The 17509-nt window shown below is 47.6% G+C and overlaps 1 protein-coding gene across 2 annotated transcripts; it reads right to left on the bottom strand.

Annotated features, from left to right (window-relative positions):
• Positions 1-675: 675 nt before the first annotated feature.
• On the bottom strand, positions 676-16847 carry NAA60 (N-alpha-acetyltransferase 60, NatF catalytic subunit). 2 transcript variants are annotated; one of them, XM_056503213.1, is made up of 6 exons: positions 16723-16847; positions 5858-5973; positions 4547-4676; positions 3264-3360; positions 1551-1785; positions 676-859 (listed from the first exon to the last, which is right to left on the bottom strand). In XM_056503213.1, the coding sequence occupies exons 2-6, from the start codon at positions 5965-5967 to the stop codon at positions 703-705; spliced, it is 729 nt and encodes a 242-aa protein (XP_056359188.1). In that variant the 5' UTR covers positions 5968-5973; positions 16723-16847; the 3' UTR covers positions 676-702. The 2 variants fall into 2 exon arrangements, with proteins under 2 accessions (XP_056359188.1, XP_056359189.1); XM_056503214.1 differs by lacking the exon at positions 16723-16847 and having other exon boundaries at positions 4547-4617; positions 5858-5876.
• Positions 16848-17509: the final 662 nt, after the last annotated feature.

Here is a 17509-nt window from a genome sequence, read left to right as displayed (position 1 = left end):
AGTGCAGATCCATGAACCTCCCTCAGCTGCTCTAGCAGCTGTGGATGGAGCAGGAGCAGCAGCTGAGCCCCTCACACCCCGGGGAGGGGAAGGAGCAGGCTGGAGGGCAGGGGAGTGGCGGGGACAGTGCAACATGCACACGGAGTGGTGACACCGAGGGCCCAAGCCCCCTGGGGAGCCAGGGCTGCAGCCCCAGGGTGAAGTTCTACCATCCCTGTGGAACCAGGAGTCCCATCCAGGGGCTGTCATCACTGGAACCAGTGCAGAGCCAGGTGTCAGGTGGAAGGAGAAACAATCCTATGGAAAGAAAAGAGAGCATGTTTTAGGGAAACACTTGGGAAAAGCGTGCTGGGGAGCCACTGTCTTGGAAATGTCTGACATGTGCAATGGCACTGGCAGCAAATGGGGCTTCCAGTTACTGTGCTGGGACTCTGAGGGCTCTGCACACAGCTCCAGCAGCTGGGAAAGGGAAAGGGACAGCAGGTTCCAGGTTTGGGCTCAAGTAAACCAGGTCAGAGTTTGATTTCCCTTCAAATGAAACCAGCAGGAGTTCAGCTGCTGGCTGGAGCACAGCCATGCTCAGACACCTTCCACAACAGCAGGATGAGCTCACTCCAGGATCTGTGTCACAGAACTGTGGCTGTGACAGGGAAGGGAGCTGTCCCCAGCACCCACCTGTGCTTCCTGTGCACCCCCAGTCGGTCACATTGTCCGGCTGTACTCGATGCTGCTCTTGGCAGAAATGCCAGACCAGGGCAGGAGGCTGCAGAGGAGGCTCTGAGCTTGTCTGTATATCCTCTGGGGAATGGAGCACGGGCTCAGGCTGGCTAGTGTGGAGCCAATGTGCTGTAGGTAGTCAGTGGCCACCAGTTAAGGACAGCAACACTTTCACTGTAACTTAGCAAAGAACATAAATCACTCCTGGACCCACCCTGCCTTGCAGGGACCCCTGACACAGCAGAAGCTGCTCAGCACAGTCGGATCTGCTCCTTGCAATCATTGCCTCCACTTTTCTATCAAGAGCAGGTCTGCTTTGCACTGTAAAGGATGGCAATTTGGGAATGGCAGCCCCAGCTTGTGATTGGGAAATATCTCGTCTGAGCAGCTGCCAGTTCCCTTTGCACTCCACAGAAGATTCTGTGAGGACAGCAATCCATCCACCTGCCCAGGGAGGTTGGAACTGACCAGCTACACCCAGGAAGGATCAAGTTTCTCCTCCATGGTCCATTGACCTGAAACAAACCCCCTAAGTCAATGTGGGATCAACCTGCTGAGATCCAGCCCAGCCCAGGCTCACAGGGGAGCCCAGGTCACAGGAAGCAAGACCAAGGATTTCTCTGCCCTGTTTGTGGCCAAATCCTGCACCATACAAGCCAAAGCACATCCAGCACTTGCTCTCACTGGCATCCTTTGTCAAATAACTCCAACATCACCTTCCTTCTGGCTTCAGATTAAACCCACATCCGAGCAGGTTTCAGTTCCCACATCTACCCACACTTTGCTGTTAACTGAAAACAGGCTTTGGCCTCTGCTCAGCAGGGGAAGGATATAAGATTGTCCAGGGTGGGTGCCCACCGTTGATGTACAGGACATAGGTGAAGCCATCTTTGAGGACCCCTCGGATGGAATAGTAATAGGGGAGATAGTGGTGCTGTTTAAAGTCTCTGTTTTCATAGAAGTTTATTGCTGTGTTGTTGGTGGTGAGCACGTGCAGGTAGATGGCTTTGCAGTGGTCCTGGGCAGTGCTGGAGATGTGATCTTTCAGACTCTCAAGCAAGAGGGAACCTGTTGAAGGGAAGGCAGCAGGATCACAGTGTGTGTGCAGCCCCAGGGACCCTCAGTGTGAGGGTGTGTGGGGCCCAGCTGAGCCCTCCTGCACCAGGGATTGCAACCTGGGATTGCTGCACGCACCTGGAGACCCCAAACCCCACCCAGTTCTCACAGAACCTTCTACATGGCTTTCATACATGGTCTCACCTATGAGCATGGCTTCAAAACCCAGAGATTTTAAGGACACAAACCTCTGACTCAGTAACCACAAGGGTGAGGCAGAACTTTGACAACACTGCCCATCCCCAGCAAAGCAACTCCTGGCTTTGGGGAAGGTCAGTGACTCATTTTCAATGATATCAGTTTCACCCCACACATGCATTTATTTTAAAGCCATTTGATGCAGCAGAGTGTCAAAACAGGACTTCACAAGCAGGTTATTGTATTTTGTTTGCTGAACTTGAATCAAAATCTAAGAACTGCTGGGATTTTAAGATATCTTCTAAAGGAGGAGTGGAGACAGTCTCATCCAACCTGGACTTGCTGCAGCCAGCAGGAAAAACCAGAGAAACATATAGAGGATACTCCAGCCCCAAAAGACAAGATCTGGGTGTTCATCCACACCACCTCAGTGTGGCATGAAGGACCCAGCAGAACCTGCAAGGGAGTTTCTTCCAGCAGATGTGGAAACACCAGGCTACAGGATCAGCCTGACTAACACACAGGGGAGATGGCTGTTGCTGTTTCACAATCCCCAGGTTCTGGAGGGCCCACAGATTTCAGTGCAGAAGTCCACAGCACTGACTTCATGTTCTCTTGATACTTAATGAGAGTCTGTATCAGCCAAGACCAAAAAAACACTGAGGCACTGACAACAGAGCAGTTCAATTTTGTTATGAGATATTCCAGTCTTCTACCTCACAGAAATCCAGCTGTCCTGTGGTTTAAGAATAGCAGAGAACTAGAAACCAAACCCTCTTAAATCAGAGGAAAATCAGAGCTTTAGTGCTCAAAAGCATTTGCTGGAGTGAAGAGCCTCCTGCATGAAAGGCTACAGCTTCAAAGACCACTAGAAAAACTCAAGAGTCTCAGAAAAAGCAGCAACAGGTTTTTTTAGGTTGTGTTGCTACAGGTGCAAGGTCAAAGTTTTTGAGAGCACAGCAACATGCTGTATAGGTGGAATGGATACAGGAAATACTGAGTCTGAAAGGAGAAAATTCCAGCAAGATGGAACTGGGAAATAAATCCCCAGAATTTGGAAATTAGGAGAATTTCCTGGGAACAAGATTGACAAAGGCCTGTGCTCTTTGGAAATATTTGCACATTGTGTTGTGCCCACTACTGTGCCCAGTAAAAACCTGCAAGTGCCCCTGCACTATCAGCTAAGCCCTTCCCATAGGGATACTGCAGGGAGATGCTGGAGCTCCTTCAGTCACACCCACTGGCCACACCTGGCAAACAGCACCAACAGCTGGCACTTAGCAGCATCTTACCTATTCCATGTTTTCTGAACTCCTTCACCACTCCAAGACTTAGGATGTAAGCAACTTGAGTGTCCACAGGAAAATTGGAAGCTAGGATATCTCCATCCTGAGTAGAGATAGAACAGGTTATTTAATAGGATGCCTAGGGAGGCACAGGAGAAAACAAGAACCCTGTACTGGAACACCTGAAAACAAGGCTAAAGCAGAAACTTCTCTTCACTGAACAGTCTTAGCTGAAGCTTTTGGAATGAAGTTAAAATATCCAAGCATGGGGCTATTCCTATTTTCACATCATTCTCCCAGAGGCAGAACACAAACCATGCTGTTTCCTACTAGTGCACATTATTTGTGGGTTTAGGGACAGAACATGCTTGCTTTCTTCACCAGAAGGATTCAAAATCCAGTTCTGGAGTCACCCAGCAGTGTTTGGATCAACCCAGCAAATCCTTGTGGCCTGCAAGCTGCACCTGAGCTGTGTCAGCTGGAGATCTCTGCACTGCTGGGGAGGACAAGGAGCACGTTCCACATGCCCAATTGCTCAGAACAGTGCCTGAATAAGCCCTTGGCTTTCAACTTGGCTGCAACAAGAGCCTTTTGTAGAAGTTGCTGAAGATGCAGCTTCTGACTTTGATGAGCTTTGAGATGAAGCCAGACAGCTGAGGTGAAGAGACCCATGTGCTGCTCTGTGCTCTCAGCTCCTGTGCATGTTGGGATTATTGTTTAACCACAGCACTGAGGGCCTTCCAGGAGTTAGGCACTCCCTGCACTGCCTCTGCTTTTTTTTTTTTCACGCTCTTCTCCCATGCTGCCTTCACTGACCATCTCTTGTTTCCATCTCTGCTGCACTGGATTGTCTCTCCTGGCCTCCAAGCTCTGTTATCTCAGAAGTCCAAGCTCTCTGCAGACAGGTTACCTCTCCTCAGGGCTCAGGACAGGGACTGTTGCAAAGGGAGGAGTTTCTGCAGGAAGTCACTGGAGTGACTCACCCAGTAGAGCTGAGGAAGCTCTTAAGAACAAGTGAGGTTTGAGCTCCTCCAGCTATAGCAGCCATGGCCAGGGATCCTGCAGGATCTGATCCCTCAGCTCCCCACAGGGCCATGCCCCAGCAGGAAGAGACTCTGTGGTACCACACCCCACCCCTGCTCCATCAGCTGCATGTGCTTCATTCATTCATTCATTAACTCAGCATCAAGTGTCTGAACTGGGGAAGGAAAAACCCCAGACAGGTCCCATCCCCTTTCTCCACAGCAGGGGTGGATTCTGTCCTGCTGAAGCCCAGGGTAGTCACATACCTCCTTGTGCACCTTTGTCCTGCTCTTGATCTCTGCCACTATCATCCCCACGATGGAGCCTCTGTACGTGGCTGCGAGGGAAAAGAACTTCTTGTTGGAAGTGATATCTCGGTACCATGAGTCAGGGTACCTGGGAAGGAACCAGAAACAGGAATGGCTGGGTGCAAAGCCCATGGGGACAGGCAGGAGATGCTCCTCAGCTGGAAACAGCTGTTGCATCCCATTTAGTGCCATGGGTTCTTTCATCATGTAATGGCTCCTGCCTTGCTAAGAGAATCACATTTTCATTTTACAGTCTTTGCCCAGAGCTTTCACATCCATCTTTAGCAAGTTATTTTTAACTGCAAGATCCATCTGCCCTAATCTAAGACTGTTAGGATCTAATTAATTTGATACACATGTGAAAAAAAAATGCTGCATACTGATAGAGAAAAAAAAATAAAAATCACACCACCAGCCTCCAGTTCTCCTCCTCCTCCTGCAGCTACTAAGGGAAACTACTGTATGTTCATTTATTTCCAATTGAGACTTCAGCATGTCTTGCCTTTAAAAGAAATCTACAAACTCAAAATATTATGAATGCTTTTGCTGATTTGTTACATTTTATTCAATCTTAATTATAATCTGCTAGAATCCTCTATAAACCTCCTCTATGAAGCTGAAGTTAAAAAAAATCTATGAAGTCTACAGCTGTGGTTTCCCTGGATGCTTTAGGCCAGAAATCTGTCATGTCCCCCAGAAAAGCTCCTGTGCTTGTGCAGTCATGGGCATTTACCAAATGTGGGTCTGGGGAGCTGGCCTGGGCCAGGCTGAGATCAGCTTTAAGCCAAACTAGGGGAGGAACAGTGATCCAAGGGTATCAGCTCAGTTCCCCCAGGACATTCAGAGCAGCCCCTCAGGAACAGCTCCATTCCAGTTTGGCTCTGAGAGTGATGTCCCACACCATGTTCCAGGACACAATTTCCTTTCACAAGCAGGGATGCTGTCCATTTTCCTGGAGCTATCCTCCTATCCCCACCTCATTCAGTCCTTCTCAAGAAACTGATCCATCCCTTTAATGACAAAGCCCATTTTCCTGCCAAAATCTGCACACAGACAGTTTCTAATGACTTCAGCACACTGCAGGACAGGCAGCAAAGGACCTTTAACAACACCACCACTCCAGTGCACAGAATATTCCCAATCTGCTGCCTGGCAACAGCCTTGAGGCTGCACAGAGCTGGACCAATACAGGTTCACACCATTTGTCCCAGCTGGCACCCCAAACCAGGCACAAACTCCACAGGGAACCCAGCCCAAAGCAGCACATACTCTATTGGGAACCAGTCTCCACAGAGCTGTTTCACTGTGTCTATGTCATCGTGGCACAGCAGGCGCAGGTTCACATCCGTCAGTGCAGTCGGGGGCACCTCCTCTGTCATTCACGCCTGCAAGGGAAGGAAGCAGGAGAGAGGGATGGAACACAGGGTCTGATCCAACAGCACCAAGAGGGGTTTGCTATGGATAAAGCTGCTTTTCCCAGAAAAGTGAGTTTTCAGGAGAGATGAAGCAAAACACGGCAAAATGAACCTGAGAAGAACTCAAAGCTGTGTTGGCCACGGGGCAAAAGCAGCTCACAGTTCAGCCTGACCTATCCCTCCAGCCCCATATCCAGGCATATCCTGATCCCTGGGAGCACAGTCTGGTGACTCTGCATGGGAGCAGCATGTGGCCAGCAGCCCTTCCAAAAAGAGCATTAAATGAGCCAACAGTGTGCCAAGTGTACCTTATGTTGCATGGAGCTCTTCCATGCAGGACCAACATTTTGTTAAAACAAAACTGAACAAACAGCTTAAAAAGGAAGCATTGCTAGAGGAATGTTTAGAAAGTCCTCTTGCACAACCCTGCCACCTCCAGTGAGTACATATTCAGAGGATTCCAACTCTTGAAAACGTTCATTTTTGTTTAACCTGTGCTCGTGAAATGAGATCCAGTTTCACTTCCCCCCATTCCTGTGTGCCACAGCTCCTCCAAGCCCAGCACAGAGCGCTCAGATACAAAAATCCCAGGATACCTTTTCTCCATAGCCCTGCCACAATCTGCCAAGCACAAACAGAACACTTGCTGCAATGCCTTTTCTAACAAGCACCAGAGGGAAAGAAGCAAGTGATAGCTACAGTGGTTGTAAAAGCATTTGTAGCACTGATGGATGACTGGAGAGCACATTTTAGGCAGGACAAAGCCCCACATGAGACAGACAAGGTGAGTGGAGACAGGAATTGTTTCCTTCATCTCTCTCACTCTGACCCTCCCAGATAAAAGAACCAGACCAGAATGCAAATTTAAAAAACCAAAGCCACCGCCCTTAACAAAAACAAGTTCCTTAAAGCTGTTACTTTCTTTTCCCAATTTTAAGAGTCTGAAGTCTTGGTTTCAAAGTGCAAAGTTATAAGGGAAAAGCTGCACAGAGCAATGTTTGTCTATGCCCTCCTGTGAAAAGGAATGCTAAGCTCTCCAGTGTTCTTGATTTAAAGCTCAGAGCTCAAAGGGGCACAGATTTAAACACACTCTCCATTGGACTGCCTTTGCCATTTGTGCAGCTCAACACAAAAATTGTAACTGGCAAAGTTACAATTGCCAATTAGGGCAATTTTAAGTTGCCAAACTCACAATTCAGCAATTAATTCTAAACTATTAAGTGACTAAACTTACTTGGACAGGCTCTCAGGCACACGGTAGGATGCCTCGGGTGTCCTATGCAGGGCCAGGAGTTGGATTCAATGATCCTGACGGGTCCCTTCCCTTCAGCATATTCTATGATTCTACTCTGCCAGTTACAGTCACTCTGTACAGAAATGGATCACTTGTTCCTCTCCAAAGAATTCCTTGAAAAGCATCACAGCTATTTCTCAGCCTGTTCTAGGACTGTGGCTGCATGTTTACTGAGCAGCCCACAGCATCCACAGTCAGTCCAGGCATCAGCTTCAAAACAACTTCAGCCCCTACAAAACCTGCACTCCTTGCTGCCTTTAAAACTTATTTTATACTCCAAGAATTGGCTCAAGCCCTCAGAGGCCAGACTTGGAATCTGTACCCTGTCACAGCTCCCCACCCCCAGCCTCTGGTGACCTTTTAAGAAGCCTCAGCTTCACCCCATGGGACCCTGAAGAAGGAAAGGCAAACATTTGCTGGCTGAGGCTCATCTGATCCACGACAATGGATGATGTGGACCCCAGTCTCACCCCCCACCTCTGCTGAACCCTTTGCTGAGCCATTTCAGAGCTGGGACACACCACAGGATCATTTTTCTTGCAAAGTTTCAGAGCTCCTGTAAGGGAACACCCCTTCCCAGCATTAATAAATCAGCATGCCAGAGCCATGGTTCTGCTAATGAGCAGAAAAGGCAGGGCAGCGCTGCTGGAGAGGCAGAGCCAGCACAGGACACATTCCTATGAGGATTAGTCCTTGTGTATTTAACACCATATTCTCAAAGAGCTGGCCAAGCATTATGCATTATCCTGTAGCTGAAGCCAGCCTCAGAAAAGTAATCCATGACTGTTTTGTTGAACAGGATAATCCCCCTCCCCTCAAATTCAGACACCCACAGCTGGTTGTGTTTGCAGGGACTCACTCCATCCATTATGTGACCCGATCCAGATGCTCCAGCACATTTAAAGGACATTTGGGACACCCATCTGGCACCATGTCCTGCCACAGGCGTTTAAGAGAACAGACCTGGGCCCCTCCCTCCCTGGCCAGGTGTTGCTGCTGCTGGAGGAGCTGTGGTAAGTGGCTGCTATAACCAAGAGCAAAGAAATTCCAGGCAAATCAATTCCCTTCATACCCAGGGACAGCCTCTGGGTCTTCTGGGATTCCTGGAAAAACACCCAAAGCAGGTCCTGGCCCTGGCATAACCTGTGGCAATTCCCTCCTTAACACAGCCAAAGTCCAGAACTCAAGTCTCAGCCAACACAGTGACCCAAGTATCACTTTTAGAATCAACTTAAAAGGACAAAATACATGTTTGAGAGCATAAAATAAAATCAGCATCAGTGTCAAACAAAACCCTGGAAGTCAGAAGGGCCTTTAGGAGTTTAGAGGCAGCAACACTGACAACACAAATTCTGGCCTTTGAGACCAAATGGTGGCTGCTGTGAAGCCAAACAGAGGCTACAAGGAGATGGGGTTAACTTCACTTTGGCTTTCCAAAGTGGCCATGGGCACCCTTGAATTATCTTATTTCTTTTAGTATCTTTTTTCTCAGGTGTCAGCCTTTGGTTCACATGATGGGCACGGTCTGGGAGGTGACATGGCCAACACTGGCCACTGTCTCCCCTCCTGGGGTGCACAGGGACCTCACCCTTCTGTCAAAACAGGGAACAGTTCTTCAGGAGGATTAGAAAATTTAATAATTTATTTAACAGTTCATGCTTATGAAGGGAACATTTATAAACTTATAAACTTTTGAAAAAGCTCCGAAGACACCCTCTTACAAAATACTGCAGTCAGGAGCAAGTGGAACTAGAAACTGAGCATTTAATTCCTTTTTTTACCTAAAACCCGCAGATATTAATGCATAACACATTCATTTCAAAAATACAGGAAAACAGAAAGGTTTTAAGCATTTTTACTAGTTTTCTGCCTTGCTCTGTTGAGACAAATCTAGCAAAATGTTTTGGCCCCAAGTGTATCAGGTAGCTCAGAAATTCTTATGACAAATATTTAGCAGTAATGGAAGTTGGATGAAAAGAAACAGTAAATGCATTACTAAGCCAACTTGACATATAATTTTAAATTAAAGTACATTGTGAGGCCTGAACTTGCTATTTAAAAATGATGTCATAAATCTTTGGCATCAATGATCTCTAGCTATAATCAGCTAGAGAAGAGCATTTCACAGTTCTGTCTATAAGGCAGCAAAACCTTTGGCTCCAGGAATTGTCCCTGCTCACTCAGCACGATGGAGCCAAGCAAAGGCACTGACATTCCCACCAGCAGCACTTCCAGCTTCTATTGGAAAGGAGCAGTTCTTGTTTAGAGCCAGTGCAAAACAGTTTATTTACATGGACCAGATGCTTCACAGTGAAGACACCTCAGCTCAAGCTTTTCTTAAGAGCAGGAGGTTTTCATTCTCTCAGAGCTTTTGTATTAAAAAAAAAATCATAACAAAATCTACACAAGATCACATTTCTAGAGAGACAGGCAGCCATACAGAACCAGCACTCTTAATCCAGCAGGGTGTTCAAATGCAGGATAAAGCCTGATGCTTTGGCAGGCAGCTGCTTAAACGTGTTTGAAAATCCCTTGAGCACTTCCATCGCTGCAGAAATCAGGCCAAGTGGTTCTACAAGTTGAGATTTCCCCTCTTTATCACTGTTAGACATGTTTTAACAATGTTTCTGCCTTGTGCATCCTGCAAAAACAAGTTGGATTTCACAAGTGAACAAGAAGCTGGTTTCATGATTTTTTATTTTGACTTCAGCTTCCAATCACTCACTAAATACCCAAATAAAAATTTTATCATCTAGCAACAAGCATCGCTGAATTTCCTAGCAGAATAAAAGCCAGGTAATCTAAGATTAAAGTCAAACAAAGAGCAACTAGGATTGTTTACAACTCAAATTCTCCATAAAGGATGTATTGACTTGAAATTTAGTGTTCACACAAAAATCAACGTGAAGGAATCTTCTTCACTTGCAGAAATAAAGCTGGATCGAAATTCATCAATTCCTTTTACTTTTCTTAAAAAGAGATCAATTCATCTTACAGCAAACAGCAGAGCTGCAGGAAAAAATAAAGAGAAGCCCTGGCAGGCTGTGGGTGTTTATAAGTGGATCCCATAATTCAGGCAGCATTGTCCCTACAGGCACACCCAGCCAGCCCCGTGTCCCAGCACCTCCAAGATTAACCACTGCAGATCCTCAAAGAGTTGGGATGAAGATTTTCACCTGCAGGAACTCAAAGCATTCACTTTGAGCACACTCATCTTGGATTATTAAGGATTATCTGCTGTCCTTCCACAGAAGGGAAAGATTAAGTTCCTGCAGACTCCCAAGGACACACCCCAAAGGGGCTGTCCCAGAGGAACGGCAGTGACGCCAAACAGCCCCATTGGGCACCGTGTCCTGCCAGCTCTGCCCAGCCCCGCAGCACAGGTCACAGCAGCTCTATTCCACTTCACAGACACTCCCTGGGAGATCTGCACACAGGGACAGAGATGGACTTCCTTGTGCCTGGTACCCTCACACCAGAGGTGCTGCTCCAGTGTCACCACCAAATCCTTGTTTGCAGCTCCAGTCACAATCTGGACAGTCCTCAGATCCCAGGAACACAAGATTTCCATGAAAGAAAAATTAATAACAGTTGGCATCCTTTCTCACTTGTAAGAAAACAGGATCAAACAAAGCCAGAGAGAATCTTAAAGCTACCAAAATGCAGGATTTCAGCTGTGACTGAGCACCACAGTACCCAAAACAGCCACAAAGTCTGCTATTATATTCCAGAATAGGAACAGGAATTCTCACAGCTGTAACTGTCTCTACCTTGTGCCATCTGGCACTGGGGATTTGATTTATATTAAACCATTCAGTCTGAATGAGTCTAATTCCACAAAGCAGTAAAGATTTCCCTGCTGCATTTCATTTCCAGCTTACTGTGTTTTTAGGTTACTGGTCTCAGAGGGAATGTCCTACACAGACACCTCTGTCCAAGCTCCTTTCATTTAATACAATGAAAGTGCAACTGGATTTCAAAACATCATGGATTCATTACTAAGAATCTCAAAGAGGTGCTGCTAGGACTTAGGACATTATCCAAGCAACAGGAGCCTATTTTTTTAAGCTTTTTAAGTACTTGGCTTGACAGCTTCTCAGTAGTACTTCAAGTATGGTCCTAGAATAAAAAAATCATAGGTTGGAAAGATCCTTTGGGGTCTAACTCAACTTAGATCAGGTTGCTTAGGCCCACATAATGTCAGTGAGGAGCAAATCACTTAACCTTGCCTGGAATCAGACCAGTTCCTTTGGCTCTAAAGGCACAACACGAAGCTGGGGTGTCAAATGTGCTGCCTGCACCAACACCCACAGCTCTGCCAGCCACACCTGACAGGGCATTTGTTGCTCTGTTTATCCACTGAATGCTTCTGCTCCTTCTAGGAATGCCACACGGGTTCATTTGGGACAAGCAGCACACAAACCCCAGCAGGTACAGCTCCCCATACTCCTACCTTGTTATGCAAACCAACAGAGCCTGGAGCTCACGGCCACTGAGCAGTGATCCTCTCACCTCCATCACTGTACACTCACTAATCCCACAGGAGTGCTGCCCAAAACTGCCAGCACTTAATTCCCCACATTAGCAGAAGCTTGGAGGGAGTGAGATTCTTAATGAGAAATCTAGGACAAAATTACTGATTCTGTGCCTTGGTCTGAAAAAAACACAGTAACGTGGGTGGAAGCAGGCTCTGGTTATGTGACTTTACAACAGCCCAGAACACCTTTTGATCCATGTGTTTCTGCCTTATCCACCAGAATCAAAAACACTGAGCCTCAAAGCCCCTCCTGGACCCCAGGTCACTCAGGGGTGTGCACTAGAGCTCCTCAATATTTAAATTCCTTCAATAGCAGCATCTTTGTGTGCAGAAAACTGCTCTCCCCAGGCACCTGCCTGACACAGCTCCCCAGGCAGAACACACCAGGTTAAATCCAGCCCTGCCATGGGGATCCCATCTGCCCCAAAGTACATCCCAAGCACTAATGGGATTCTCTTGGGGACATCACTCTGGAGAAAGGAATCTGTCAGTGCCTAGACTTTCTTGTCCAGTAAATCCACGCAAGGCAGTGTGCTTGACTAGCACCCCACACTGGAGGAGGGCAAAACCCAGTGAGCCTGGGGGAGAAGAAAGGAAGCTGAATTCATCTGAGCCCTTGGGAAGCTGCAGGGGAACCTTGGGTTGAGCTCAGACATCTGCACCAGTGAACTGTCAGGTGTCCTGAGCCAATTCATGCAGAATCACATCTTCTTGGGAGAGCCAGATTAGTGTGGCAGGAACACAAAGCATAAAAAGCCGAACCCAAAATATAAAAATTGGACAATTAAAAAAAGTAAATGTTGAAGGAAGCAAGGCAGGCTTCAATGTACTCCTTCCTGAGCATCCTGACAGTGAGCACACAGAGCAGGAGCAGGCACCACACCTGGATTTGGATCTGACCATACACTGCCATCACTGTGATTTCAGCATGTTGCTGTATCAGCCTGCTAAATCAGACTCCCACCTAACACCAAATACACCAAACAAGTCAATTGGATGTTACACCCTCCTTGTGTGGAACAGCTACAAGAGCTTGGCCAGAGCACATTGATCTCTGACAGCCAGGGAGGCAGCACTGTCACACACAACCCGGGAAAACCATCCTGGCAATCAGCCCTCCTCCTAAATGCTCACCCCAGATGCCTCAGACTATTTTTCCTCAGCTCTGAAATTCTGAAAACACCATTCTAAGAACACATTCGTGCCTTGTCTCCAGCCCCACACAATTTTCCACTCCAGCTGCATTGAGGTTTGCACACCACAGCACAAAAAGCCTCCAAGCCAAATACCCAGAATCACTGTCATCAACACTTTGGCCTCCTGCCACAAAGGATCAGGATTTGAAACAGTCCACAAAAGGATATGAAGAACTGAGAAGGCATAATGTAGTTCTACCTGTGCAGCAGGCAGTGATTATTTATCAGAAATAAAGAACACTTACTGTTAGTGGAAATCCTTTTACACTTGTACTCCTGATCTTGTGCACACTCAGAGCTGGACTTGTCAGACTCCCAGCAGCAGCACACATTAATGTTTTGCATGTAGGTCACTTTCTGGGCTGTTCTTTCACCTTACAGCTCTGGAAACATTACTGGAGCTGTGGATTTCACAGGAGCCAGTCCCTAAATGAAGTGTCTCTAAAGCACACTGCACGAGGCCTGGCTTCCTGCTGCCCCAGATACAGCAATTCCTCCAGGGAATGGCAACCAAGAATCTCTAAGAGGGTTTTGCTGTTAAATCTTTTCTTGTTAAGACAAGGAAGGGAAAATCTGCTTTGTGACAGTGGCACTGTGGGGAATTCAAACCCAAGGGTCACAAAGAGGCAACACTGGCAGCAAGCTCCTCACTGGAGGGGAGATATAACACACAGCAAGTTTCCAATAGGCACCTCTTCCTCCAGAAAACAAATTTTAAAAACCCCAAATAATCCAGCATGCCTGCAGGCCCACTGCCCTTTCTGAATTAGAATAAACAACTACACAGAAAATGTGTGTAGTGACTGAAAAAACAGCCAGAAATGCAGCCAACAAACCCCTGGAGAAGGGAATTTGAGGCTGCTTCCATTTCCTACACAGTGTCCTCATTATGGAGCAGCATTGACAAAATCCAGTCCCTCCACCCACACCCTCACAGGAGACACCAACACAACTTTCCAGAGGTTACTGCAAGCAAGGTGCTTTCAAATAAACTTTGAAAAAGCTGGAAAAGAACATTCCTTCCTCAGTTGTCAGACAAGTGTCCCAAACTTAACACCTCTCTGAGATTCTAACTTTAAAATCTGAGCCAAAATGGCTCCTTTTCCTTTCCTTTTTCAGCAGTTTCCCAAGCATGAGACACTCAGGTTCAACTCAAAGACTCCACTGCTGCTGTTTTAAACCAGTAACATTTAAAATTATTCTGGCACAGGTGTCTGCTCAGACAGCCACAGTAATATTGAGAAGCAGAAATTAAAACTGAATTAAAAGCGAATGTTGAAACACTGAGCACTCCTGCTCCCACCGCTCTGCAGGGAGGAAAGGGGATGGGGGATGCAGAGTGAGACATGAAGCTCAAAGTCTTTCTGCAACACTCTGCATTGAAGCCACCAGACATGCTGTGACTGGTCAAAAACCAGGAAGGTAGGAGGGTAGGAGCCATCCCACTCAGAGTGATTTGGGATAGCACTTGGCTTCCAAGTTCATAGATGAGGTGCTCAGCCAAGGCAGATCTTTTTCTGCTATCACTCTGAACTGCTGAAGCCAAATTGGCTCTTAAAAGCTCCTGAACACGTCACTGAAGGGAATCCCAGTCCATGACCCAGGGCTGCCTCCAGCCCAGCAGGAAGGAGAGTTACCAGCATTTCTGAATCAGCTCTGCCAGCAAGTCCCTGAGTTTGCACCTGTAATTCCTCAGGTATTTCCAACAGCCAGCATCAGCCTTTGCAAGCACAGTTTCAGCTGCTCACTCCACAAATTATACTGGGAGTGGCTGGGGTGGGAGCCAGAGAGGTGGGAAATAGGCAGGAAATGAGAGAATGGCTTTTGGGGTGGCAGGACCAGCTGCCATCAACTGACTCACAGACCATACTGGTCCAACCCCTGCACTCATAATACCCCTAAAAAAACCATCCCCACATGCAAATAAAGATCAACCTTACTGGGAAAGAAATAACACTAGAGGTGAGAGAAGCACCAGGCTTTGCTCTGTTAAAGGCTCTTTGGCTAAAGACCATTTTCTGAATTCCACTGGCAGTTCCCACAATGTTTCATCACATCCAGCTCCAGTCTGGATACCAGGAGTCAGGATGATTTAGGAAAAGAAGTGAAAAATAAGAATGCCACAGGTTTTAAGAGGCATTCACAGGATAGGCACTTCCCAACTAGTCAGAGTGAGAAGTCAATTTACCTTAAGCACATCAAAAAAACCTGCTGAGAGAAGCAGCAACACCTCCAAAGAAAAAGACATTATTCTCAGCACCACTAACAAATGTTTCTTTCTTTGCCACAAGGTGTGAAAACACTAATTTAGAGCACTTTACAGGATGTAACAGAACTACTTTTTAAGCTCCAAGACAAAACTTTCTGCTTTTAAAGCCTAGCCCCTGTCACTGTTTCTGAGCAGGGCAGCTGCTCAGGCTTATCTTGTAAATGAGCTCACACATTAATTATCACACACTGGGACAGACCCAGCAGTTGGGTTCTGGTTTGTTTTTTTTTACCTCACTTGCGAGACACCTGCTAGAGTTTATTCCAACAGACAAATGGATAATCTGAAAACACGCCATACTCTAGTGCTCCCAAAATGCTCCCACAAGTGTATTCCATAAAGATGTTTGAGGATACTAACCTGGACTAAGGAGAGTCTGTGGCGGATGAAAAGAAATTAATTAGATTAAAATCATCCAGGATAAATCCATAGTGAAAAGAGAGTCCATTCAGCAGGTTCATAATAACTACATGGAAGAAGAGAGGAACAGACATGCAACAAAACTGGCTGATGGTCCTTTGGGATAGGGCACAGATTTCCAGGATGGTAAAATCCAAAGCTACTGGCAGCTGCAGGAAGGTCCCAAAATGCCAAAAGCCAGGTAAAACTGTAAACTGGTAGATTAAAAAAATGAATGCATCTTGAAGGAATGCAAACGTTTCCAATTTGTGTTGACCACTGCAAGGGGGAAAAGCACCCACACTCACCCTGAGAACACCTGTGGCTCAGCAGCAAAGAACACAGGGAATTATCAGAACAAACAGAGAGGGAAAAAGACCCACCTATAAAGAGTCTGGTCTGAGGTAGGGACAGATATTTAATGCCTCTGTGTGTCTGTGAATAAACGCCAGAGGGGAAGGAAGGCACGGTTCAGGAGCTCAGCAACATCACCCAGAACGGGCTGGGAGCTGCTGCAGCACAACAAAATGGGGATAAACCAACAGGCCGAGCTCAAACTCCACACAGGTAACAGAGCTCAACATTCAGACAGCTTGCAGTGGATACGGTAATGATCTGATGCCTGAAATCAAGGGTGGATTGTCCAGTACACGTTTGAGCTCCCGGCTGGACACAGCAATGCCGGCGGCCCCAACATCTCAGAACCACCCGAGCAGCTCCGTTCCCCCGCGGGAACACCCGACCCGGCCGTACGAGGCCATTCCCGGCCTTCCGTGGGAAATCCGGCCGCGAAGGGGCAGGAAATAGAGGCGGACACAGGCGGAGACAATGGCACCAAATCCCCGGTTACCGGGAGGGCCTGGAGCACATCACGAGCGCCCCGGAGCCGCCGCGACCCAAGGATGGGGGGGCCGGGGTTGCCATGGCGACTGCGCCGGGCCCGGGCCCGTCCCGGGCGATAACGCCGTGACAACGCCAGCCCCCTCACCCACCCACAGACCCCCCCGAACCCTTGCCCGCTCACCTGGGAGGGGCGGCGGACGCGCCCTCAGCACATCCCGGGAGGCGGAACCGGACGGGGGAGCGCTGGGCACAGGCACCCGCTGCACTTCCTCAACCGGGGCACCGCGCAGTAACGCGCCTCGCCATTGGCTGGCGGCGGGACACGTACCACGAGCACTGCGCGTGCGCACAGACACACGCCGGTCCCCTGAGGCCACGCGGGCGGCGCCGAGCGGGGGACGCTGGCGGTAATTGAGGGAGAGGTAATTAAGGGAGAGGTAATTAAGGGAGACCTTGAGCGCAGGCGCTTGGGAAACAGCAGGTGGGGCTGGTCACGCGCCCTGGGTCACCTGGCCGGAAGTTTCCCTCAGTCCTTCAAAGAAATAGAAGGTAGAACTGTCACACAGTATAACGACTTCATGCTGTTTATGCTTCTAATCCTGAAATTAGAAGTTCTTGAAGATTTTGCCTTGTTGTTGAAGCTCTAAAAAGTGAGATGAGGCAGGATATTTCAGTTGGAAAGTACCTACAATGATTGCTTAGTCCAACTGCCTGTCCAAAAGTTAAAGATACTGTTTTTATTATGGGTTCAACTACTAGGTTGGGCTGAGTGATCTCCAGACGTCCCTTCCAACCCTAACTACTCCATGATTATTACTAACCTTCCATTTCCACAATCTCCCTGCCAGCTGTTCCATTCAAATCAGATTTTCCCACCTTCCAGCTAATTTTCCGTATTTTTTTACAGCCAGTGTGGAACCACAGGTGCCACATCTCACACAAGGACAGCAGCAGAGGTCTTTGTCACC

Source organism: Oenanthe melanoleuca, chromosome 14, assembly GCF_029582105.1.
Source record: "Oenanthe melanoleuca isolate GR-GAL-2019-014 chromosome 14, OMel1.0, whole genome shotgun sequence".
In the NCBI taxonomy this organism is placed as follows: domain Eukaryota; kingdom Metazoa; phylum Chordata; class Aves; order Passeriformes; family Muscicapidae; genus Oenanthe; species Oenanthe melanoleuca.
Note: the sequence above shows the minus strand (reverse complement) of the source record. Positions and strands in the feature narration are given on the sequence as shown.

Coding starts and splice junctions, on each gene's coding strand:
- NAA60 (XM_056503213.1), bottom strand. CDS start 5,967: ATGACAGAGGAGGTGCCCCCGACTGCACTGACGGATGTGAACCTGCGC. Junction 4,677..5,857: donor GGAGACTGGTTCCCAATAGA/GTATGTGCTGCT, acceptor GTTCCTTCCCAG/GTACCCTGACTCATGGTACC. Junction 1,786..3,263: donor GTTCAGAAAACATGGAATAG/GTAAGATGCTGC, acceptor TCCCTTCAACAG/GTTCCCTCTTGCTTGAGAGT.